At 34.7% G+C, this 19,548-nt stretch overlaps 4 protein-coding genes across 7 annotated transcripts; 1 reads left to right on the top strand and 3 right to left on the bottom strand.

Annotated features, from left to right (window-relative positions):
* Positions 1-1,670: 1,670 nt before the first annotated feature.
* Positions 1,671-4,843, top strand: LOC113860173 (ras-related protein RABE1c). Its single transcript, XM_027492842.1, has 8 exons — positions 1,671-1,918; positions 2,592-2,664; positions 2,753-2,853; positions 3,461-3,526; positions 3,638-3,735; positions 4,147-4,209; positions 4,288-4,380; positions 4,490-4,843. Exons 1-8 carry the CDS (start codon positions 1,846-1,848, stop codon positions 4,565-4,567), a joined length of 645 nt encoding a protein of 214 aa, XP_027348643.1. The 5' UTR covers positions 1,671-1,845; the 3' UTR covers positions 4,568-4,843.
* Positions 4,814-9,644, bottom strand: LOC113860172. Of its 4 annotated transcripts, XM_027492840.1 has the most exons (7): positions 9,439-9,644; positions 9,031-9,141; positions 7,966-8,126; positions 6,490-7,509; positions 6,342-6,407; positions 6,022-6,220; positions 4,814-5,902 (listed from the first exon to the last, which is right to left on the bottom strand). In XM_027492840.1, exons 4-7 carry the CDS (start codon positions 7,483-7,485, stop codon positions 5,838-5,840), a joined length of 1,326 nt encoding a protein of 441 aa, XP_027348641.1. In that variant the 5' UTR covers positions 7,486-7,509; positions 7,966-8,126; positions 9,031-9,141; positions 9,439-9,644; the 3' UTR covers positions 4,814-5,837. The 4 variants fall into 4 exon arrangements, with proteins under 4 accessions (XP_027348641.1, XP_027348639.1, XP_027348640.1 ...); XM_027492838.1 differs by lacking the exon at positions 7,966-8,126 and having other exon boundaries at positions 9,439-9,625; XM_027492839.1 differs by lacking the exon at positions 7,966-8,126 and having other exon boundaries at positions 8,999-9,141; positions 9,439-9,594.
* Positions 9,645-10,814: 1,170 nt separating this feature from the next.
* Positions 10,815-11,450, bottom strand: LOC113859187 (zinc finger protein ZAT12-like). Its single transcript, XM_027492002.1, has one exon. It carries the CDS (start codon positions 11,361-11,363, stop codon positions 10,902-10,904), a length of 462 nt encoding a protein of 153 aa, XP_027347803.1. The 5' UTR covers positions 11,364-11,450; the 3' UTR covers positions 10,815-10,901.
* Positions 11,451-14,204: 2,754 nt separating this feature from the next.
* Positions 14,205-16,913, bottom strand: LOC113859208 (protein UPSTREAM OF FLC). Its single transcript, XM_027492023.1, has 3 exons — positions 16,598-16,913; positions 15,681-16,520; positions 14,205-14,367 (listed from the first exon to the last, which is right to left on the bottom strand). Exons 1-3 carry the CDS (start codon positions 16,894-16,896, stop codon positions 14,205-14,207), a joined length of 1,302 nt encoding a protein of 433 aa, XP_027347824.1. The 5' UTR covers positions 16,897-16,913.
* Between the last annotated feature and the right edge of the window lie 2,635 nt (positions 16,914-19,548).

The following is a 19,548-nucleotide window of genomic DNA, read 5'->3' as shown; positions in this document are numbered from 1 at the left end:
TGGTTGCGTTAATAGATTATCTAACTTGTTTAAAAGTAAAATAATAACGAATTAGCTGTAATGTTCTAAATTATTGTCGATAAAATCTAAAATTTTTCACTGTATTTTTGCTGTTGGGGTCTTGTGCACTTTTCCTGAGGTTAGGGAAAACCAATTTGAGCATAAAAATAATAATAACATCAATTTTATGCGTTTCGTGAGGATAATAACTTGTTGGTTTGCTTCATTTGTGGAGGCACAAGTCAAGGTTTCCTAAAAAAATGAAAGAAATTGAGATTGGTTTTTGTTTCAGCAATAATAATGTTTAGAACATGTCCTAATTGACTAGGTCAAGGTTGTATCGGTCGTCATTGGTGTGGTTCAAAACTTCTATCAATCTTCATTTTCATACTAATCTTATTTTTTAAGGTGTATTTAGGAATTACGTTTTAAAAATGAGAAGATGTTTTTTTAATTAATATTATTTAATTTTATAATTTTTCACATAAGATTCATAAAATAAAAAAGTTAATATAGATTTGATGTATTAATTTTCTATTTATTATAATAGATACTGCCTTTTAAATTTAAAAAAAAATCTGTAAAATTCAACCCCTAATCATGTTATAAGGGAATATCACATTCGACTATATTTTTAATCATATTGCTTGAGGTTCTAAAATGAAAAGTATAACGGTGGTAATTCAAATTTTATATTAGCTGAAATCAATTAATGAACATGTGATTCTTTTATATACATTCTTGTAAATGTTTTTTAAATACATTTTTTTATTATTACTTTCTTCTTAAAACTCCATTGTGGAACATCTATCTTATAAATTCACCATTTTTAAAACGATAAATATACACCAATGTTGATAATTAGTTTGTATTTGTACATAATTTTATAATCAACTTTTTTTACCGCATGTTTATTAAACGTTTATAACACATTAACACTTTTACTCTGAACATAGGTAACCTTTGCTAGCTCTTCCTGTAAGTAATTAGGATGTAAATGAACACAATATATATTACTCCTTTTAACGGTCATACTAAATAACGTTTTAGTAGTATAATTAATAATATGAGAAAATTTTAAAAATCGTTAATGGTAATTTTTAGTATTTTTAAAAATATTTTATTATTATTTTAAAAATTGTCAATGATAATTTTTTAAATCATCATTAAAAATTTGTTATACTTTACTTTTTTTTTTTTAATCTCTGAATTTATACTTACATTTTTAAATTTTTTTAAAAATTAAAATATCATATTTCAGTATATATTATTTCTAAATATCATATATGAAAGAAACCCAAATCTCATTTCAGTGATATATATGCTTTTACATACATTTAGTAACTGTCAATTAAAAAAATTACATTTAATATAAACCAAAATAGAATTGATGCCTAAATAATTTTTTTATTTTTTGGTATTATTATTAAGAAAATTATATTATTATTGGACAAAATTTAACGTGAATCCTATTGAACGTTCCCTCTATCAATGGGGCTAATATGAAATTCCATACAACGATAAAAAAAAATAAAAAATATAAGTCTGACATCCTCGTAACATTGGTGGAGATGCTGCCATGACAGAACAAAAGTGGAGAGAGAGAGTTTAGACACATCATTATTATTTGTTAATCTTTAATAAAATAAAATAAATAAAAAAGCACCGTTCTTTTCTCTAAAATTTGCATCTTCCTTCACTTGTGAGCTTTGGACGAGATCCCTTTCTCTCCCATTCCCATTCCCATTCCCATTTCCGATCAACCACATTTTTCTCTCTCTCCATTTTCGTCATTGTTGCAAGAGATTCATCGTTTCATTTTGAAAAATAAAAACTCGGAAGTTGATGGCTGCTCCACCGGCAAGGGCTCGTGCCGATTACGATTATCTTATAAAGCTTCTTTTGATCGGTGACAGCGGTAAAGTTTTTTTTTTTTTTTTAATTTATTTTTTAGCGAAGATTATTTAAAAAATTGCGATAAAAACATATACAAGGAGTGAACAGATTTGGCGTTTTTTCTGTATAGCTACGAGGACGATGATGAATTTCATTAGGAGCCTTCTTTTATTCGAAATTGTCGAGTCTGGAGTTTGTGACAAATGCACATCTAGTCTTTTTTATTTTGAAATTTGGGATTTGTTTTAGATTGTGAAAAGTTTGATCTTTCCATGATCTGGTTTGAATCATTCTTTTTTTTGGTGTTATTTGTAATGCAAATTAAGGTGTCAAGAGATTGAATTGCAAAATAGTGCTGATCTTACTTTGACACTGTCTGACAAATCTTTGTGGTTGTACTTTAAAATTAGGCTTCTGTGTGATCCGTTTATAGTTTGTTTAATTCAAAGTATTTGCTTGCTAAATAGGCCTTCGGTGGTCCAGTTGCTTCTTCAAGATGTTCTTGTGCTTTGTTTCATGTGTTTGTAATACTGTTTATCTTCTTTTCCCTTTAAAAGAAGAAATATGGCTTTGGTTGATGCTTCGTGAGGGATTAGAAGTGCTATAATAGCCACTGCAGAAATCACAATGGAATTATTGTGTTCCTTTTGTGTAAAACATACCTGTAAGTTAACCTCTTGCATTGTCTTTTACAGGTGTTGGAAAAAGTTGCCTCCTTTTGCGTTTCTCTGATGGTTCTTTCACCACTAGTTTCATCACAACTATAGGGTACGTTTTTAAGACTTGGGAGTAAAACTGCAGAATTTTGTTTGCTGGAAGTTTCTCTAACATCACAATGCCTTCCTTCCTGATGCAGCATTGATTTTAAGATAAGAACCATCGAGCTTGATGGCAAACGGGTCAAGCTCCAAATTTGGGATACTGCAGGGCAGGAGCGGTTTCGAACAATTACAACTGGTAAAGTTTGTGATCCTTACAGGTATTAGGCATTGCTTAGCATTTAGCAGTTGGCTTCTGATTTATGATACTTCCTGAAGTAGGATTTAAAAGGTAGTGAAAATAACAAGGGAAAAGGGAGGTAACCACTGAGAAACACTATAATTCTTATTCAGTATCAGATCTGATGAGTTAGACTACATAGGCAGTTCACAGTTGAAGTTTGAAGATAATATTTCTAAATCCCTAGGATATGACTAAAATTTAACCCTGTAATTTATGTCACATGCTGTAGCCTAAAATAGTGTCCTGCTTCTGTTTTTCATTGATATTTTTTCCGTTGGAAACCTTGTAGAATTTACAGGTGAAAATGTTTCTGGGAGTTATGGAGCAGCTTTGATGTAAAGATACTACAATTAGGGAGCCTTTGTTTAATTTATCTAAGATGAATATTATGGAGATTCCTGTAGTATTGATGTGTCAAAAGTTAAACTTCAGATGTAATGGTCCTTTACCATTGTTTCATTCATACCGTAAAATTGTTGTATCCTTCGTAGTTTTAAAACAAATTGTGCGAGTATTTGTCATTTAAGGTTTTAGTGCTATATATCTTTCCTTTTTTTTGCAGCTTACTATCGGGGTGCTATGGGCATATTGCTAGTATATGATGTTACAGATGAATCATCATTCAACAGTAAAGTTCCCAGCTATTGCTTAAGTTTGAAATTTGCAAATCTGTACAAAACAGTTAAATCTTTAAAGGCTTTTCCATATGGAATATTCATTCAACTTTTGCTAATTACAGATATCCGGAATTGGATTCGCAATATTGAGCAACATGCTTCCGACAATGTTAACAAAATACTGGTGGGGAACAAAGCTGACATGGATGAAAGTAAAAGGGTATGGAAGCTTTGTTGCCAACTTAATTCTTTATTTTTTCCCCAGCACCTTCCTCTGAATTATTGAGTGTGATTACAACTTGCAAGAGCAAATCAAAGATCTTCTGAACACCAATTTCATTTTGAACAACAGAGTTGCAGAGCTAAGAGTAAAGAGGCTTAAACAGTCAACCAATACTGTCTTCAAATGTTCTTTCATCATTGTTGTACAAGTTTTACTGATGGTTGAATTGCATCATTAAGGGTGTTAGAGAAACCATGTTACTATGAGTGAATGAAACACATTGTTTTTGCTGCTGGGATGGGGAGGTTTGAAAGGGATGAGTTCTGATTTGATGCCATCGTGTATGTATGCATGCATATCAAATTTGAAATCTTTGTGATTATAACCACCCTTCGTCTTTCTTTTAAGGCTGTGCCTACGTCCAAGGGCCAAGCACTGGCTGACGAGTATGGAATCAAATTCTTTGAAACTGTAAGTGATGTATACTTAGAAAATCTGGAAACTCCCTTCACTTTTATTCTAGTGTGCTCATGAAAAAATATACTGCAGAGTGCTAAGACAAATCTAAATGTGGAGGAAGTTTTCTTTTCAATAGCAAGAGATATAAAACAAAGGCTGGCCGACACTGACACCAAGGCAGAGGTATTTTAACTTTCTCTCACGAGTTTAATATGTTAATAGTTTCCTACCCATAAAGCCCTTATCTCTCCCTTTCCCTCAAGTTGAATGGCTTGTGATTTTTTCATTGCAGCCATCAACAATCAAAATCAACCAGGACCAGGCAGCGGGGGCCGGGCAGGCTGCACCAAAATCGGCTTGTTGTGGTTAAGGACAGATGTTACGAATTGGAGGCAACATTATTGTCCAACAAGAAGGAAAGAAAAATTAATTGTATAATGATCATGATGCTGACTTGTGCTTGATGTCATTCTTTATAAATTTTGTGTGTGATAAGTAGTTTCTAACTTTTCAACATGTTAAATTCTAAACTAGATGTGATTGTGGTGATTTCGTGTCTAACAGCCCCTGACTTCGTTTGGGTTGGGGACCTGAGATCCATTAAATTTTGTTACTGTATAAACACGATGGCTTGTGCTGGATTGCTAGACATTTTCAAAAATTTCCCCTCCGCAAATAGGCAATACGGCGAATTATAAATCACCGTGTACTAAATTACTTAACGTAAAGTTGATGCAAAGAGAATACGAGTGCAAATAAAGATTAAATCAAGTGTACCAATAGGCTGTAGCATACTAGTACTCCGTCCTGATTCACTGCAGCGGTAGCACTTGGCATGCTAGTGTTGGCAACATTATCTACGTTTATAAATTGAGAACTGCTATATGATACAAAAATTTTTACAAGAAAAATGCAGTGAAAAGAAACTGACCAATCGAATTGCTATTGACAGAAATACATGAGTAAATGGGTGGTTAAGGGTTTAAAAAAGACTGGTTAAAGCATTTCCGCTACATTTATAAAAACTTTTTGCACTTCAAATTTTCACAACATCAAGGCTTGTAAATTACTTGGCGACTCGATATTTCACATATTTATTAGTAATGATTATAATAAAGAACGTTTCATGAATATTCATCATACCGATTAGTATTCTTTCTAGAACAAAATTGTGCTGCAGCAACCCAACCAACCACCCCTTCTCAGTTCACATAAAACGTACACAAACAATCGAAACTTATTTGCCCACCTTCAATCACAATCTATTGCCGGCTTCATTGGAACAATTAACTTACTTGGAAGTTACCTTTGTATATTTGGAGATAAACAGTTACATGACACTCCACGACTTATAAGTTTAGGGCAGTGCCCCAAAATTAACTAGTCCGGAAGTCTTACTCCTTTGATTACATAATAACATTAGCTTCCTCGATAATGTAATTAGATAATTCTGTCTACCAAACCACCAAAATACCACTGATTTGTACAAAAGCTAACATATACAGCTTCCAATATTTTAAACACGGCCTCGACGGTACACAACTCACCAAAGGTTGCGGAGCCAGAAAAAAGACACAAGAAAAATACTGAAACTGGCATATCTTACTATGCACACTAGAATCTAACCCAAGGGTTGGGACTCATAGATTAAGTTCTTCCTTTCCATAAATGCGTTGAAGCTCACGTGTTGCTGCTTGAAATGATTCTGGAGGAGACAGGAATGAACAAAATTGGATAAGTGACGTACCAAACAAACAAAAACGACAAGACCTATCACTATGCATGCACGAATGTGTGTCGTAAGATGGACGGGAATTCCATTACCTTTCCAACTGCAAAACGCTTTCTGATTAATTGGTGCACCAAAAACTGTTTGAATTGTATCAAACAACAAACTTTCGGGGGTACTCCTCAATTCCTGTACTATTTGATAAATGGTCTTTCCATTCTCAAAATAAATGTGGTTGTTTGGATGTTTTGTTTTGCAGCCGGCATGTCTCTCAAACTCATAAGCATTAAGAACCTGATAAAGTAAAGTATCAGTCAATAAGTAAGCTATCACGGATTTTAAGAAATATAAAAAAAGAAACATAAGTTAAGATTTGGTCAGGGGTGACTGGGGTGTATACTAGTGGATTACTAACCTTGGAATAGTTACAAGACTGACACCCACAAAGATAGCCAGAGCCTCTTATAATTCCACGAAGTTCCTTCATCCACCAAGAAATATAAGTATACCTTATTAAACAATAATTTAAATAGAAATAATCAACAACAAATACCAAAATTTACCTCCCGTGCCACTGAGACATACTTCACAGGAACACCATCAAGCATACCAGTAGATATCAAGCTCCTGACATTAGAAGGAAAGCTGTTTGGAGCTTCTTTCCTTGCTGTTTTAAACTCTTGTTTATTCTTGGACACAGTTTCAGACTTTACTTTTGCTACCTGAAGAGTACTAGCAACTACATCTGAACTTGACGCATCCAACTCTTTCTCATGACCCTTTGTTGACACATAAGCTGAAGATTGATTATATAGTTGATCATAGTCTGCAGCAGGCCTACCCACAGAGATAATATCCTGTTCATCTGGGAACCCACCAAAAGAAATTATATTTGTGTCCTCTTTATTGTAGGACTCACTAATTGATCTGACATGTGTATCCCCTCTGCTGTAGGTGAGTCCCATTAAAGTGGCATTGCCATCCTTGTCAAAGGTTTGCCCTATTGATGCAGGCCTCATCTCAGCATCCCTGTTATAGGCCTGATGAAGATCACCATTACTCTGCCTACTAAAATTATGTCCCTCTGGAGCCTGTACATCATCAGAATCCTTAACCTGATTTACTTTGACTTTTTTGATTCCACCAAAATTTATACATGCTTCGGAATCTTCAACAGAATGAGATATAGACAAGCCAAAAGATGCATCATCTCCATATTGATTGGTGATCATCTTTGATCTCACATTAGAATCATCAGCCAGAACATAAGTATTTTTTTCAGTGAAATTGGCAGGCCTGGTTTCAGACCCAAATAACCGGCCAATAAATTGGTTTGTGACTGAATGAAGATTGGGATTGTTATCCCAGGGAGAAAAATTTACATTTGAAAATCCTGGACTAGATTTTTGATTTGCATCTTCTACTGCTTGTTTCTTGTTTGGGAAAAATTCTACTTCGGCAGCATCAACAAACCATTGATGAGGTCGTTTTGGTTCAATTTTGGAAGGATTATCAAATACTGTCTCTCTGTCACTAATGTGTCCAGAACCCTTTACCATCCAAAATCCCTTGTTTTGCAAAGACTGCAGAAAAAAAAAAAAAACACTACGTTTCACATAAACTGTACAAATTTTAAAAATTATCTTTCTTTATTTCACTCACTCAATCAAAATGACATGGAACAGGGTAGACGAGGATAGTTACATTCTATAAAATCGGGGAGGGACTAATTACAATTAACCTGTTTTATGATTTTCAATATGATTATTTTTAAAATATTATTGGATTATCTTAGGCAATAATATGTCAATTATGGTAGGACTAGAGTCCTATTAATATACTTTAAGGATGACTGAAGACCCTAGAGATTGATCACTCAAGTTCCATAATAATGCCTATAAAGACAGCTTGCTACGTATAAAACAGGATAAAATTTTGTATTTGGAGCTATACATTTTATTTCAATATTTTTCCATATTTCATCAGGTGAATTCTAGAGTTTCAACCTAATCTAGCAAGGTTGCAAAGTAGAACACTACCTAGTCTCTCTCATGGTCTCACCCCCTCCCCCTTCTGATTCCTCTATGTTTCAATAATGTGTCAATTGGTATTAGAGCTTCATTTGTTCTGCCTGGTGTGGATGAACTGCTATTTTGTATGATGGTCGATGCTGGAGCACAAGATGAAAATTTAATGATGTCTGCCAAAGGAAATTGGGTTATGGAAGGCATAAAAGGTTAAAATAAATAGCAAAGAAAAACCTAGATGCACCTAAATTTTGTTTGTGTCACACAACCAGGTAGATTGCAATTTGTTGGTAATCTCATGGACTGAACACTGAGTCTACAATAAAACAATTAAAAAACAGACTTCCCATGGCTTATCCCGTGAGTTTGAGCTTTCTAACTGATTAAAACATTCATGGTTTCCAACTAGCTCATCTAGAAGTAGCTTTTGGCATAAGGCCATTCACCATAAGCGATTTCCCTATAGCACCTTAATATACCATAAGGCCATTCACCATAAGGCCATTCACCAACAACTCATAATTTATATTTTACATCTAATTACATGAAGCCTGTTGTATCCTTTTACACTATGAATTCGACTTTTCTTAAGTGAGGGTTTCACTTCAAAAGAAAAAGTGAAGGATCTCAACTATTAATAAGAAAATCAAGGGATTTGATTTTAAAAAATCCATAGTTTGTTTTTCATGAGCGTGTAGTTATCAAATCATTAACAGTTAAACTTTTATTTTCTCATCAACAGTAGAAACCTCTCCCTTTTTTACATAAAAAAACCTTTGTAATATGAATTTTGCTGTGTGATATGCCCCATGTCACTAGTATATATACTTTATAGACCCTCAAGCCTCAAACAGCCCCCAAAGGAAAAGAAAGCATCATAGGCTCCTTAATTGCAATTCCAATAGGAAACAAACAATAGCTCTATGCTACATTACAATCCAACGTGAACTTCGCTATTCGTGAGAGGAATTCAGTTTCTTACAAAGGAACAGAACGTACAATACAAATATTCAGCCAGAAGAAAGTAAAAATATGCAGAACCTACTAAATCGAGTAATAATTAATAATTATAAATACCATTTCCTTCAACTTTAGCAGGTGAAAAATATTCCTGAAAAATCCACAAAAAGGTTGTTGCTAACTTCAAGTGATAAATTTCTTAATTCCCAAAGCGGTGGCTAACAACTCCTGCAACAAGAGAAAACAACCTTCATGTACTATAACACGGTTCACACATATCCTTCAAAGTCAACATCGAAACGAAGAAGGAAAATGCAAACGCTGTAAGCAGCCAAACGGGATTAAAATAAATAAACGAAGAATGAATGAATGAAAGCTCACATTACATTAATATTATATATTAAAATAATCAAAATTACTACACTGCGCATGAAGGAAAGAAACGGAATTAACTTAAAAAATTCCCAGAAATTTTAAAAAAAAAAGTGCCACTCCAAGAGTTTAGGAATCGAAAGCGACGGTTACCTTGGCGAATGGCGATAATAATATTCATGGCATAGAAGCTTCGGGAGGATGATGATTCTACGATCCGTACTCTCCGATGGCCGTTACCCTAACCGGATGATGTTTCCGACGCCGGTGAAACGGGAACAAATTTCAACGATAGAAGGGATTCACATGATAGGGTAGGGTGTGTGAGGAACACTCGATCTTTTCCCATCTAAGGGGGTGCAAGAATTAAGATAGGATGAACCTGACATGTCCTTAACTCGATGACATACACGTGTTCATTGAAAATGAATCTGAACCGTTGGTTATGCGGAGCAACTTGAACGACATCCAATTGGTTCGGTATACAGGAGAGAAATTTAATACCAAAATCCAATTCAATTGTTGCGTGCCTCATAAGTTGAATGGGATGTGTACGCGTTGGATTTACTTTATAACGAAAATCCGACAACTATATTATGACACTATTTTTAAAAAAATTATCGAAAATATTATTAATATAGTTTTATTATAATTTCAAATGTTATTTTTAATTTATCACTTTTTTAATTAAAATTAATTTTTTTAAATAACCCATGTTAATGTTTAAATTTGATTTTTATTGTGCAAGTTATTAGTATGAAATTGTAATTGAAGAACATACAAAATAATTATTATAATATATTTAAGCTTTGTTTATTTTTTAATTAGCGTCTTTAAAATGTTTGTTATTTTAAACAATTTTTAAAACAGTCAACGATAATAAAGTATTGTCTTATATATAAATAATCTGAAATAACTTTAAAATTACAGGCTTCAGTAGTAGCAGAAACAATGTGCTGAAGCATCACTTTATTTTACTCTACCCAATGAAATGATGTTAGTATATAATAAACAAAGACAATTGTGTCAGTTTCATTTTTTTTTGTAATGTTTGTTCTACTAATGTACAAGGGATTGCTAATTAGCGTCTTCAAGAGTGCATTATAAATTAAAAATGTAATTATTAAAAACAACGTTAGAGATATATATTATAAATTATGGTGAGTGTGCATTAATGATATTTTTTAACAATTTTTAATGCTTTAACCCCCTAAGAACATTAGTGGTAGCCAATAAATAAATGAGCTCTTTCGTTTAGTTTCCAACATAAAGTATACATTTTTATCTAATTTTTTTTTAATTAAAGAGGTGTGTAAGTGATAAGCTAACCACATTATTGTTTATTTTGTCGCAATCTTTGGCTTGGGTTAAAGCAAGGAAACATCGTATACATGAATGTAGCTAGCAAAATTTTCAAAGTAGTTTAGCATCATGAATATGAATCTTATATATATATATATATATATATATATATATATATTTGGTTATTCTATTATATTTATGAAAAAAAAATCTATCTTTGAGAGTTAAGAGTAAGTCAATAAACGAAAAACAAGACAAAATGAGAACCAAAAAAATAGTTAAAAAAAATAAAATCTCTTAACAAGATTTCTCAGTCAAATGAAGAAATTTAACGCAGGTGTCCTTAAGTTGAGGTTCTGATCATTTTCATAAGGTGTCAAGTTCAAGTCCAAGCACAAACGAAACCTTTTGGTGGCATTAGATTTGGGCACAGCATGATCATGGTTTGTAAACCCATTATTTATTGCAGCTCTATGCTTTCTCATATGCCCTCCCAACGCTTGTCCAATTTCAAACTCAAGCCCACAAATCGGGCATTGGTGCACCTTTGGTTTCATAGTCGAACACGAAAGGTTTGAAGCCATGAGTTTTAGCTTCTTGTGGCTGGCTCGGTGGCCCCCAAGGGCTTGAAATGAAAGGAATTGCCTGTTACAAGTCTTGCACTGAAAGGCACCACCCTTTAAAACTCTATCCCTTGATGGGTTGGTGCAATTTTCACCAACTTTGGGCAGTAACATCAAACAATTAGCCATGTCTATGTCTCTGCCTCTCTTCATGGTTCGTGTATGTTAGTAGTGCACGAATAGCCTTGTTTGAATCTGCCTAATTGATAAAATGTTGTCTAGTGGGAAGGGAAACTAAAGGAATATAATTATTTGGAATTTGAGGACACTGCACTATATATGTATAATGTATAGGTTGAGGAGGGAAGTGACGCGGTTGAAGTGCAATAATTGCCTTTGCTTTTTCCTTTGCAGCTAAGGGATAGAAAACAGTGGTGTATTAACTGTAACTATGCATCAAGACAAGGGGCAATACGAGTTTTCGTGTTGGATGAATTGCTAAGAATAGATTGCGTGACCGCGTATGCATGGCCTATGTTTCTGTTTGTCTCTGTTGAAGAGTCCAATTGAAACTATTAGTGAGGGGAAATTACATGAAAATCACTATTTGTTGTATTCCTTTTTGGGAACACGTATTCGTTTTATTTTGATTTGGTTTAATGTTTCTAACTGTTATTGCATCAACAACTAATATATGCATAGTTTGTCTCTTTCTAGTGCAAGTTGACGCTGTCTTTTAGGTGAAAGTTTTTTTAAGCAAGTTGATGATAATCTATTATTAACCTAAATTTTTAGTGTTTAAGTTAAAATAATTAATGATATTAGTATTTTATTAAAAAATTATTATACTTTCATGTCTTTATATTCCTAGTCAAGCTGCTTAAGACCCTCATGAACAATTAATTTATTTAATATAATAAATATATTTTTAATATAAAAATAATATTTTAAAATATTTAAGTAAAAAAGACTGAGATTACCAAAATACTAAACTACATAAAAAATGTTCATACTGAACGTTTGAAATTTCAACAAAAAAAAACAAAGCACAGAACTGATTGATGGGCCTAGGTTAATCGGCTCAGGTCTTGCTTTCTGGCCCAAACCAAAAATACAATATTCAATTCCACACTTGCACTTAACGAGTAAATTTTGTGTACTATAGTATCTATTCTCTTACGGTTAATTTTATTTATTGGACTTTTTAAAAATTTAAATTAAAAATTATAAAAAAAGAGTAATATTATTTTATGAGAAAAAAATATGCACTCAAGAGTATTGGAATTTTTTTCCTACTTCACATTCTAGATGGGAGAATATGCTCCATTGTTTAGATTGAATGAAAAAAATGGACAAATGAAATTGCTGTTAAAAAATTATCATGCCCTATAATTGGTTAAAAAACTATTAATAAAAGCTATGGTATTGGTACAAATCACAAGTGTCGTTCTGGTCTCATATTTTTTTCTAAATGTTCCATAATGTATACATATCTTAAATAATTTGTCCAAGCATATTTTCTTATATTTGGATGTTGAATAATGAAATAACACAAAAAAAAAAAAACAAGGAAAAAGAAAGACAATAGAAGTTAGGAGAGCGGGGTATCAACTAGTGGCTTTTTTGATATATGTTTGAGGTTCTCTGACACCTTACAAAAATTAAGGTTTATGGCCAAAGGTGATCTCGTGAGTGGTTTGAGGCTACTTCGCTCCATTACTACTACTCACTTGGAGTTTGATTAGGATGACCATCCTTAGTCGTAAAGTTGGTCACTTTATCAAGCTATGATAACAATTAGTTTAAGAAAATAACATTGAAGACAAAAATTAATGGATCTCCAAAAATAATGCTATAACGAAATTTCCTACTAATCACTCACTTAATATTACAATTAATATCACACAAACACAAAATTAGGGTCAGAAATACCGCAGAGCTCGCCTATTAGAGGACAATGACAAGAAGGAGAAACCATTATCACAATACACTAGAATACAAGTCTTCAACTTGGAATCTCTCTCTTACCTGTAGTCGAACCACCAGGATTTGTGTGTGAACGATTACTAATATTCCATCTTGCAATAAAATCATGGTCCAACTATAAAATCAATATAAAGAGAGAAATTATATTTGTATGATATAAAGAAAGGGAAAAAAAGAAAAAAAATGTAGGACGATATCAATATTTAAAAAAGTAGTATTCTAATAAAATGACATTTAAATGATATACCTCATGTGAAAATGGTCTTGACTTCCTCCCTTAATAAGTAATTATCAGTATCATTGAGGTCGAATGTAGCAACTTTTCATTCTCCTACATTCTTATGCTGACAAAAGGACAAAAAGAAATCGAATTTTTGGTAAGTATCTTTATTCAAATGCATGCTCCCTCCCAAGTCCCAAGGACCCACCAAAACTCGGTGGTCAAAGTCACACTCACGCGTGCTTGAAACGGGCAAAGCCGAAGTGAAGTACAATACCCAGACAAGTTCATTTCCCATCTATCGAGTCAAAGGACTAACAGTGAAAAAGGATACAACAAATTAAATGGCAAGTTTTACTTCATTTTGTGCTTAGAGACATTATTATTACCTTGCAAATTGCAAGTTATTTGGAGAGGGTTCAACAATTTTTTAATAAAGCATTCTTTCTTTTCTTTTGTGAGTTTTATAGAAGAATGATGTTTAAATATTACTCACGTGGTGAGATCTAAAACTTTAATAAAGTATCCTAAAATGTAAATTAAAATAAAGGCAATTATCACTGCCACACGAGCCATATAACGCCAGGAAAGGAAACATAGACCAGCCGTTACAGGTACCTCACTTTAGACCAAAATGCACAAGGGCTACAAACTAGTATTTTTCATCTCTTGACGTACATGCCCTCCATGCACTAAAATGCCCCCTGCTTGATTAGTATCCTATCTCTATCCATTTTATACATTCTTCCACGCAGTTCGTTCTAACTTGATTTCTCTAAGCTTTTGTTCAGCAACAAACCTCCATCGGCAAGGTTTCCTTTCGTTTCATATTCACTCAATGTATCAATTTATTTTTGTGCTTCAAATCTTTTGCTCCCGTGTTGGCTACTGCTAACAATATGCATGGAAGCACCCTCTTCTTTCTTTGTTTGAAGTGTCTTGGACTTCCGCGGTATGCACTTTGCCCGCACGACTTCTCCTTCATGATCGACGATTTGCAACCGGGAACCGCTGCAAGGAGCAGAAGACAAGACAAAGTCCAAACTTCAGACAACATTATTGTTAAAGCAATTTATGACTGCTATAATCATATAATCAATTTTTTTTACATGTCATAAAATTACCAATCATAAAACAATTTTGTTAGAGATATTAATGCAAACAACAAAATTATATCACATTTTTTATAATATATTTTTTATTTCTTTTTCATCACATCACCTATCTTATTCCGTGTCTATCTTTCATTTATGTAAAAAATATATAAAAATATTGTATGAATAGAATTGCTCGTTTTATTACAAAATATCAATTATTACAGTTATTGAGTTATTTAATAACATGCCAAATCTCCCGTACATGATGATTAAATGATAGTATAAGCAGCAGTCAGTAAAAGCAATCAAAATAGTGCCCATGATATATGAATGTATTGACACATTGTTGCCCCGCGCCCCCAACCGAAGTTCCTATTTTATTTTCTCTCGATGCACCCCAGTTCCCGCTGTTTTCGTACTACTCTATAATTATAGGTGGCAAACTGGCATGTTAATTTATGATGAAAAGCGAGTGATCAACTCTTTGGATGCTTTAAATTGGACCCCACATACAGAAGTTGACAAATACTTAATGGGGCCAAATTGCCAAAATAAAAAAGACGGGTGCGAATAATTGCATCAATAACTAGCATTAAGATGTATATAATTTATTCACCATACACTACAAGATGGAATAGGGCAGTCACGCCACTGTCAACTATCAGCATCTCATGTTAGGGTACAAAACCAAATAAACCTAGGTGCTAGCTACTCATTTGTGTAAATTGAACAAATTTCACACTCAATTGTAGAGACATAAATCACACTATATGCGAGATTATAGTATTATAATAATCTGACCTACAAAATTGTATAGCAAAATAATATAAAATCATCTTCAACTTGAATAACATTTTTTATACGTCTTCAATCTCAAGATGCTTTATATGTGTCCTAAAAGTATTAACATATGCTCAACCCCGATTTTTATTATCTGTTCCGTTATTTAAATTACTAAAATTTGACACTAATGTACTAGTATAAACATCATTTTCATTTTTTTATATAACCTATGGAGCAAAACTGCATGAATGTCAATGTCCACAGTCTCCAACGTTGCTAATTACTAGGTACACAAAGACAGGCATGGATCGCAAACAACACTGTTTCACAAAGGAATTTACTAATAAGTAGCCTTAAAACATTTGTTCAAAAAATAAATGTATGAATAAAAATATAAGGTGTTGAATAAAAAAAATGAATGGACCATAACATGACATAACATACCTATCTGCATTGTAAGAAGAAGATCTTTTCAAACCAGGGGCTTCCACTTTTTTGGTTTCGATCAAACTCCCACTAAAATACTCTTTATCTTCCAACCTTACCCTGCTCAAATCTGGAATTTCCATTATTGTCCCAGCTTCCTTGCCCTCATGATTCCCTGCTCCGCGGGGCAACCTCGACTTGTAGTGCCCCACCAACGAGAACCCTTCATCTTTCACCGAGTTACCCTTGAAAGACACGGCACCGCACGATAACAACTGCAACAGAACCGATGAAGCCCTCATCCTCCCACTAGGAAAGCTCTCAGCCGCTAGATTTTCCTTTTCATTTTCCGAACATCGCAATCCCAGCCGTCCATCAGCCTTCATCAACGTCTCCAGCGTCTCGGGACTCGAATCCGACGGTGGAGGCGAGATCTCTTCTCTACTCAGTTCCGTACTCTGATTATGACACGTCCCGTGCGGAACCCTCTCTCCCTCCATCTCCACTTCAATTTCACTCTTCTCTTCTTCTCCTTCCTTTTCCCTCGCCGTCCTCCTCCGCCTCCGCTTGTCGTCCGTCTGAGTCGACGCGTCGGCGGCGATTTTCCCGGCCGAATCACCGAACGATTCGGACTTGTAAACTCGGTACTCGTTCAAGTCTATGGAGCTCCACGACTGGTTGCGCCGCCTGGTGATGACCACCGGAGAATCGGAATCGTCCTCGGATTTGTTAGACCTCGCGGCAGAAGCAGCGTGATCGAGAATCTCCGATCCTTTGAGAATGTAGTCTTGCCCCTGCGTGGGGTAGATGAAATCGTTCTCCGACAAATCGTGCCAAACGAAGCCGTTTTTGTAGCTCCTGAAACACGAGCAGCACCGTCAATAAGAGAAAAACTATTAAAACAAAATAGAATTGAAGTGGAACGAAAAGGGTACCGTTTGGCGGACCAAGAGTACATGGTGGCCATGCCTTTCCCGCGGAGAAGGTTCAAACGATTGATAACGTCTTTGAGGTAGAGCCCATGAGGAGAGGAGAGAGGAACCTCCATGAAATGAGGGTGCTCGAGTTGGCCATTCCGGGAGAGGTAGTAAACGACGGAGACTCTTCTGGGCGTTTTGGGCTTGGGCTCGGTCCAAACTTTGGTTCTTTCCGGACTTGTTTCTCTGTGTGTCCATTTCTTTGAGATTTGGGGGTCCGTCGTTATTCCTCCCCTGGAACTAGAAGTGAACGACATTTCTCTCTTCCTTTCGAAACCTGGAGTAGCAGAAAATAGGTAGAGTAATGAGGTGAAAGCGATGTACCTAAGCGGCGGGAAAATAGAGAGACGAATGAGAGAGAGAGAGAGAGAGAGAGAGAGAGAGAGAATTTGATTTTGAAGAGAAGAGGGGGAGTGTGGATATTTTAAGGGGGGAAGGTGTGGAGAGAGAGAGAGAGAGAGAATTCAAAATGGGATGCCAAAGACAACAGCTACCAAACAAGGAATGGCTGTTTGGGATTCAGGACTGCAACTCCTGTCACTGTGACAATATAATTCTCTTTACTGCTCCTTAGTTTATTGCATTTCCATTTCTTTTCCTTCAGGACGCACAAAAAACCAAAACGCCGTCGTAACCGCTTTCTTTACTCCTCCTCCCTGCCTTCTTTTTACTGCTACAAAATTATTACAATGTGGAGTTTTGTTCCTCGCGGGTTCTCGTCCAACCAAACTCTGACTTGTTAAATTTACGGAATATCTATTTCACAGTAAGTAAATTAGAAGCCTAAAGATACGAAATTCAGACAATTCCTTTTTTTATTTTTGAATAATACTGTATAGGCATTAATAACATCTCACGTACAGGTTTTATTATTAAATTATGATTGGTTTCTTTTCTTGTTGTGGTCCCTCAGTTTGATATGAAAATTGCGTTGGCGAATTTTCTATGGGACAAATAAAGTCTACGTCTATTTTGCTTTTCTTTTTCTTTTCTACGAACTTTCAACAACTTTCCTTGGAAAAATTGAAATGATTTTCAGCTGGGTTGACCGTTCAGACTAGTACGCGATTTACACCTAACTTTGACTATTGAGTTATGATAGAGCGGCTCTCTCCCGGCATCTTTGAAGTTTGAACCTTTTGAAGGCTAGTGAATTTCATGAGCCTAACATTTTTGGATTTATTGAATTCGACCTCATGAAAACAGGGGGTCCAATCTAGATGGCGCTTATTTATGGGAAGCGATCGTTGACCATCCCCAGTGGTCCCATTCCCAGTGCCATCTCATAGGCTCCTAAAAAGAAGATATACCCATCTATCGTATGAGCGTATACTAGGGAAGGATATTTTTAGGGGTAATTCAATTCATTATTAAAAAATGTTTCTTAAACATGAAGGGGATGTATATTAATACATTCTCTTAAAAGAGATAACGATGAATAACGCGATCTAACAAAAAAATGGTTAGAGATATTAGATTGATATCTGTATTGTCATGATATTTAACAATAAAAATAATGACTTGAATTTGTAGTAGATGGAGGGTACTGAAGATAAGTGACACTAACGTGAATGGCATGGCATTGGGTAAGGTAGCCCAGTCATTTGTTTATTATGAGCAATGGCGTGGACGAGGATTGGTAGTGTCCCTTTGCGTATATTGGATGGTTGATCACACGGTCGTCGTTTTCTGGAAGATAATTTCAAGAGAGTGAAAGGTGTCAAAGTGTGGTGACCCCACTGAAGCATATGCATGGATCAGAGAGTACAAATAAGCAATGTGTCGTTCATTTCCGACGAGGACGAGACTGAATTTTATAAATAAATTTGGATATTGGTGAGGTGTGTATAAATGGGAAATGGTCGGTTGGTCCAAGTAATCGGCACAACCGTCCAAATGGTGGATCTAAATTGGCATGAACAAAGTCATTGAAGAGCACATGCATTTGCCAATTCCCACCAAGCCCACAAGGCAATGGCCCCGATCTGACACTACCACCCTCTCAACAACGCTTATGTTCCCACCTGTTGACCCAGTACATCAATAACCATGCCAATTTATTTATTTCTGCATTCATAATTTTATACTGTCACAAGTTACATACATGTATGTTTTAAATTACTAATATGTGTTTCACATCTTAATACACAGTGGATGCGACTGAGAGGCAGCCACTGGAGAGAAAACACACTGATTATATTAATTCCTACAGCGATGCCAAATAATCTGGGCATATAGAGTGGCGATGAGAACAAGTGTCACGGAATTAGAATGGGCCCGAGATAAATGATTGTTAACAAAAAGGGCAATGGAATCAAAATGGCGTTTCAACGTTATAAGAGATTCAGCAATCCAACTTTTGTGATATAATTTATCATCATCATGGAAAAATTTTGAGGTGTGAACACGTAATCATGTGAGTTGGGTAAAGGATGTTTTAATCTCTCTCTCTTTTTTTTTTAATCATTGAGGAGGGTGTTTTAGAGTATGTTTGATCACTGTTTTGAAAATATTTTCTGTTTTTAAAAATAAAAAACTATTTTAAAAATAATAATCAAACATACTCTTAATCTTAAGCATTACTTTTCATGAAATGGCAATCTGAACTCTGAAACTCGTGTCATTTGTTTTCTATTATCGGGGCTAATAAGCCCAACAAAAGCATGCACTCGTTTCATATATGCTTTCTCATTTGATATTCTATTTTATACACTTTTTGGTCCCAATTATAAAGTCCCGCTGACGGCCCAAAGAGGAAAAAGCCCGTATGTGGCTGGACAATCTACTCTTACACTAACGAGTATTTCTAGGTTCCAATGACGAGGAAAGGGAAGGTAAAAATATCTCTTAACATTCTTGATGATATGTTCATTTTTTAGAAAAGAGAAAGATAGAAAGAGAACAATATT

This window comes from Abrus precatorius, unplaced genomic scaffold (assembly GCF_003935025.1).
Source record: "Abrus precatorius isolate BTA unplaced genomic scaffold, Abrus_2018 Scaffold2, whole genome shotgun sequence".
Classification (NCBI taxonomy): domain Eukaryota; kingdom Viridiplantae; phylum Streptophyta; class Magnoliopsida; order Fabales; family Fabaceae; genus Abrus; species Abrus precatorius.
This window is presented reverse-complemented; position numbering and strand designations above follow the sequence as displayed.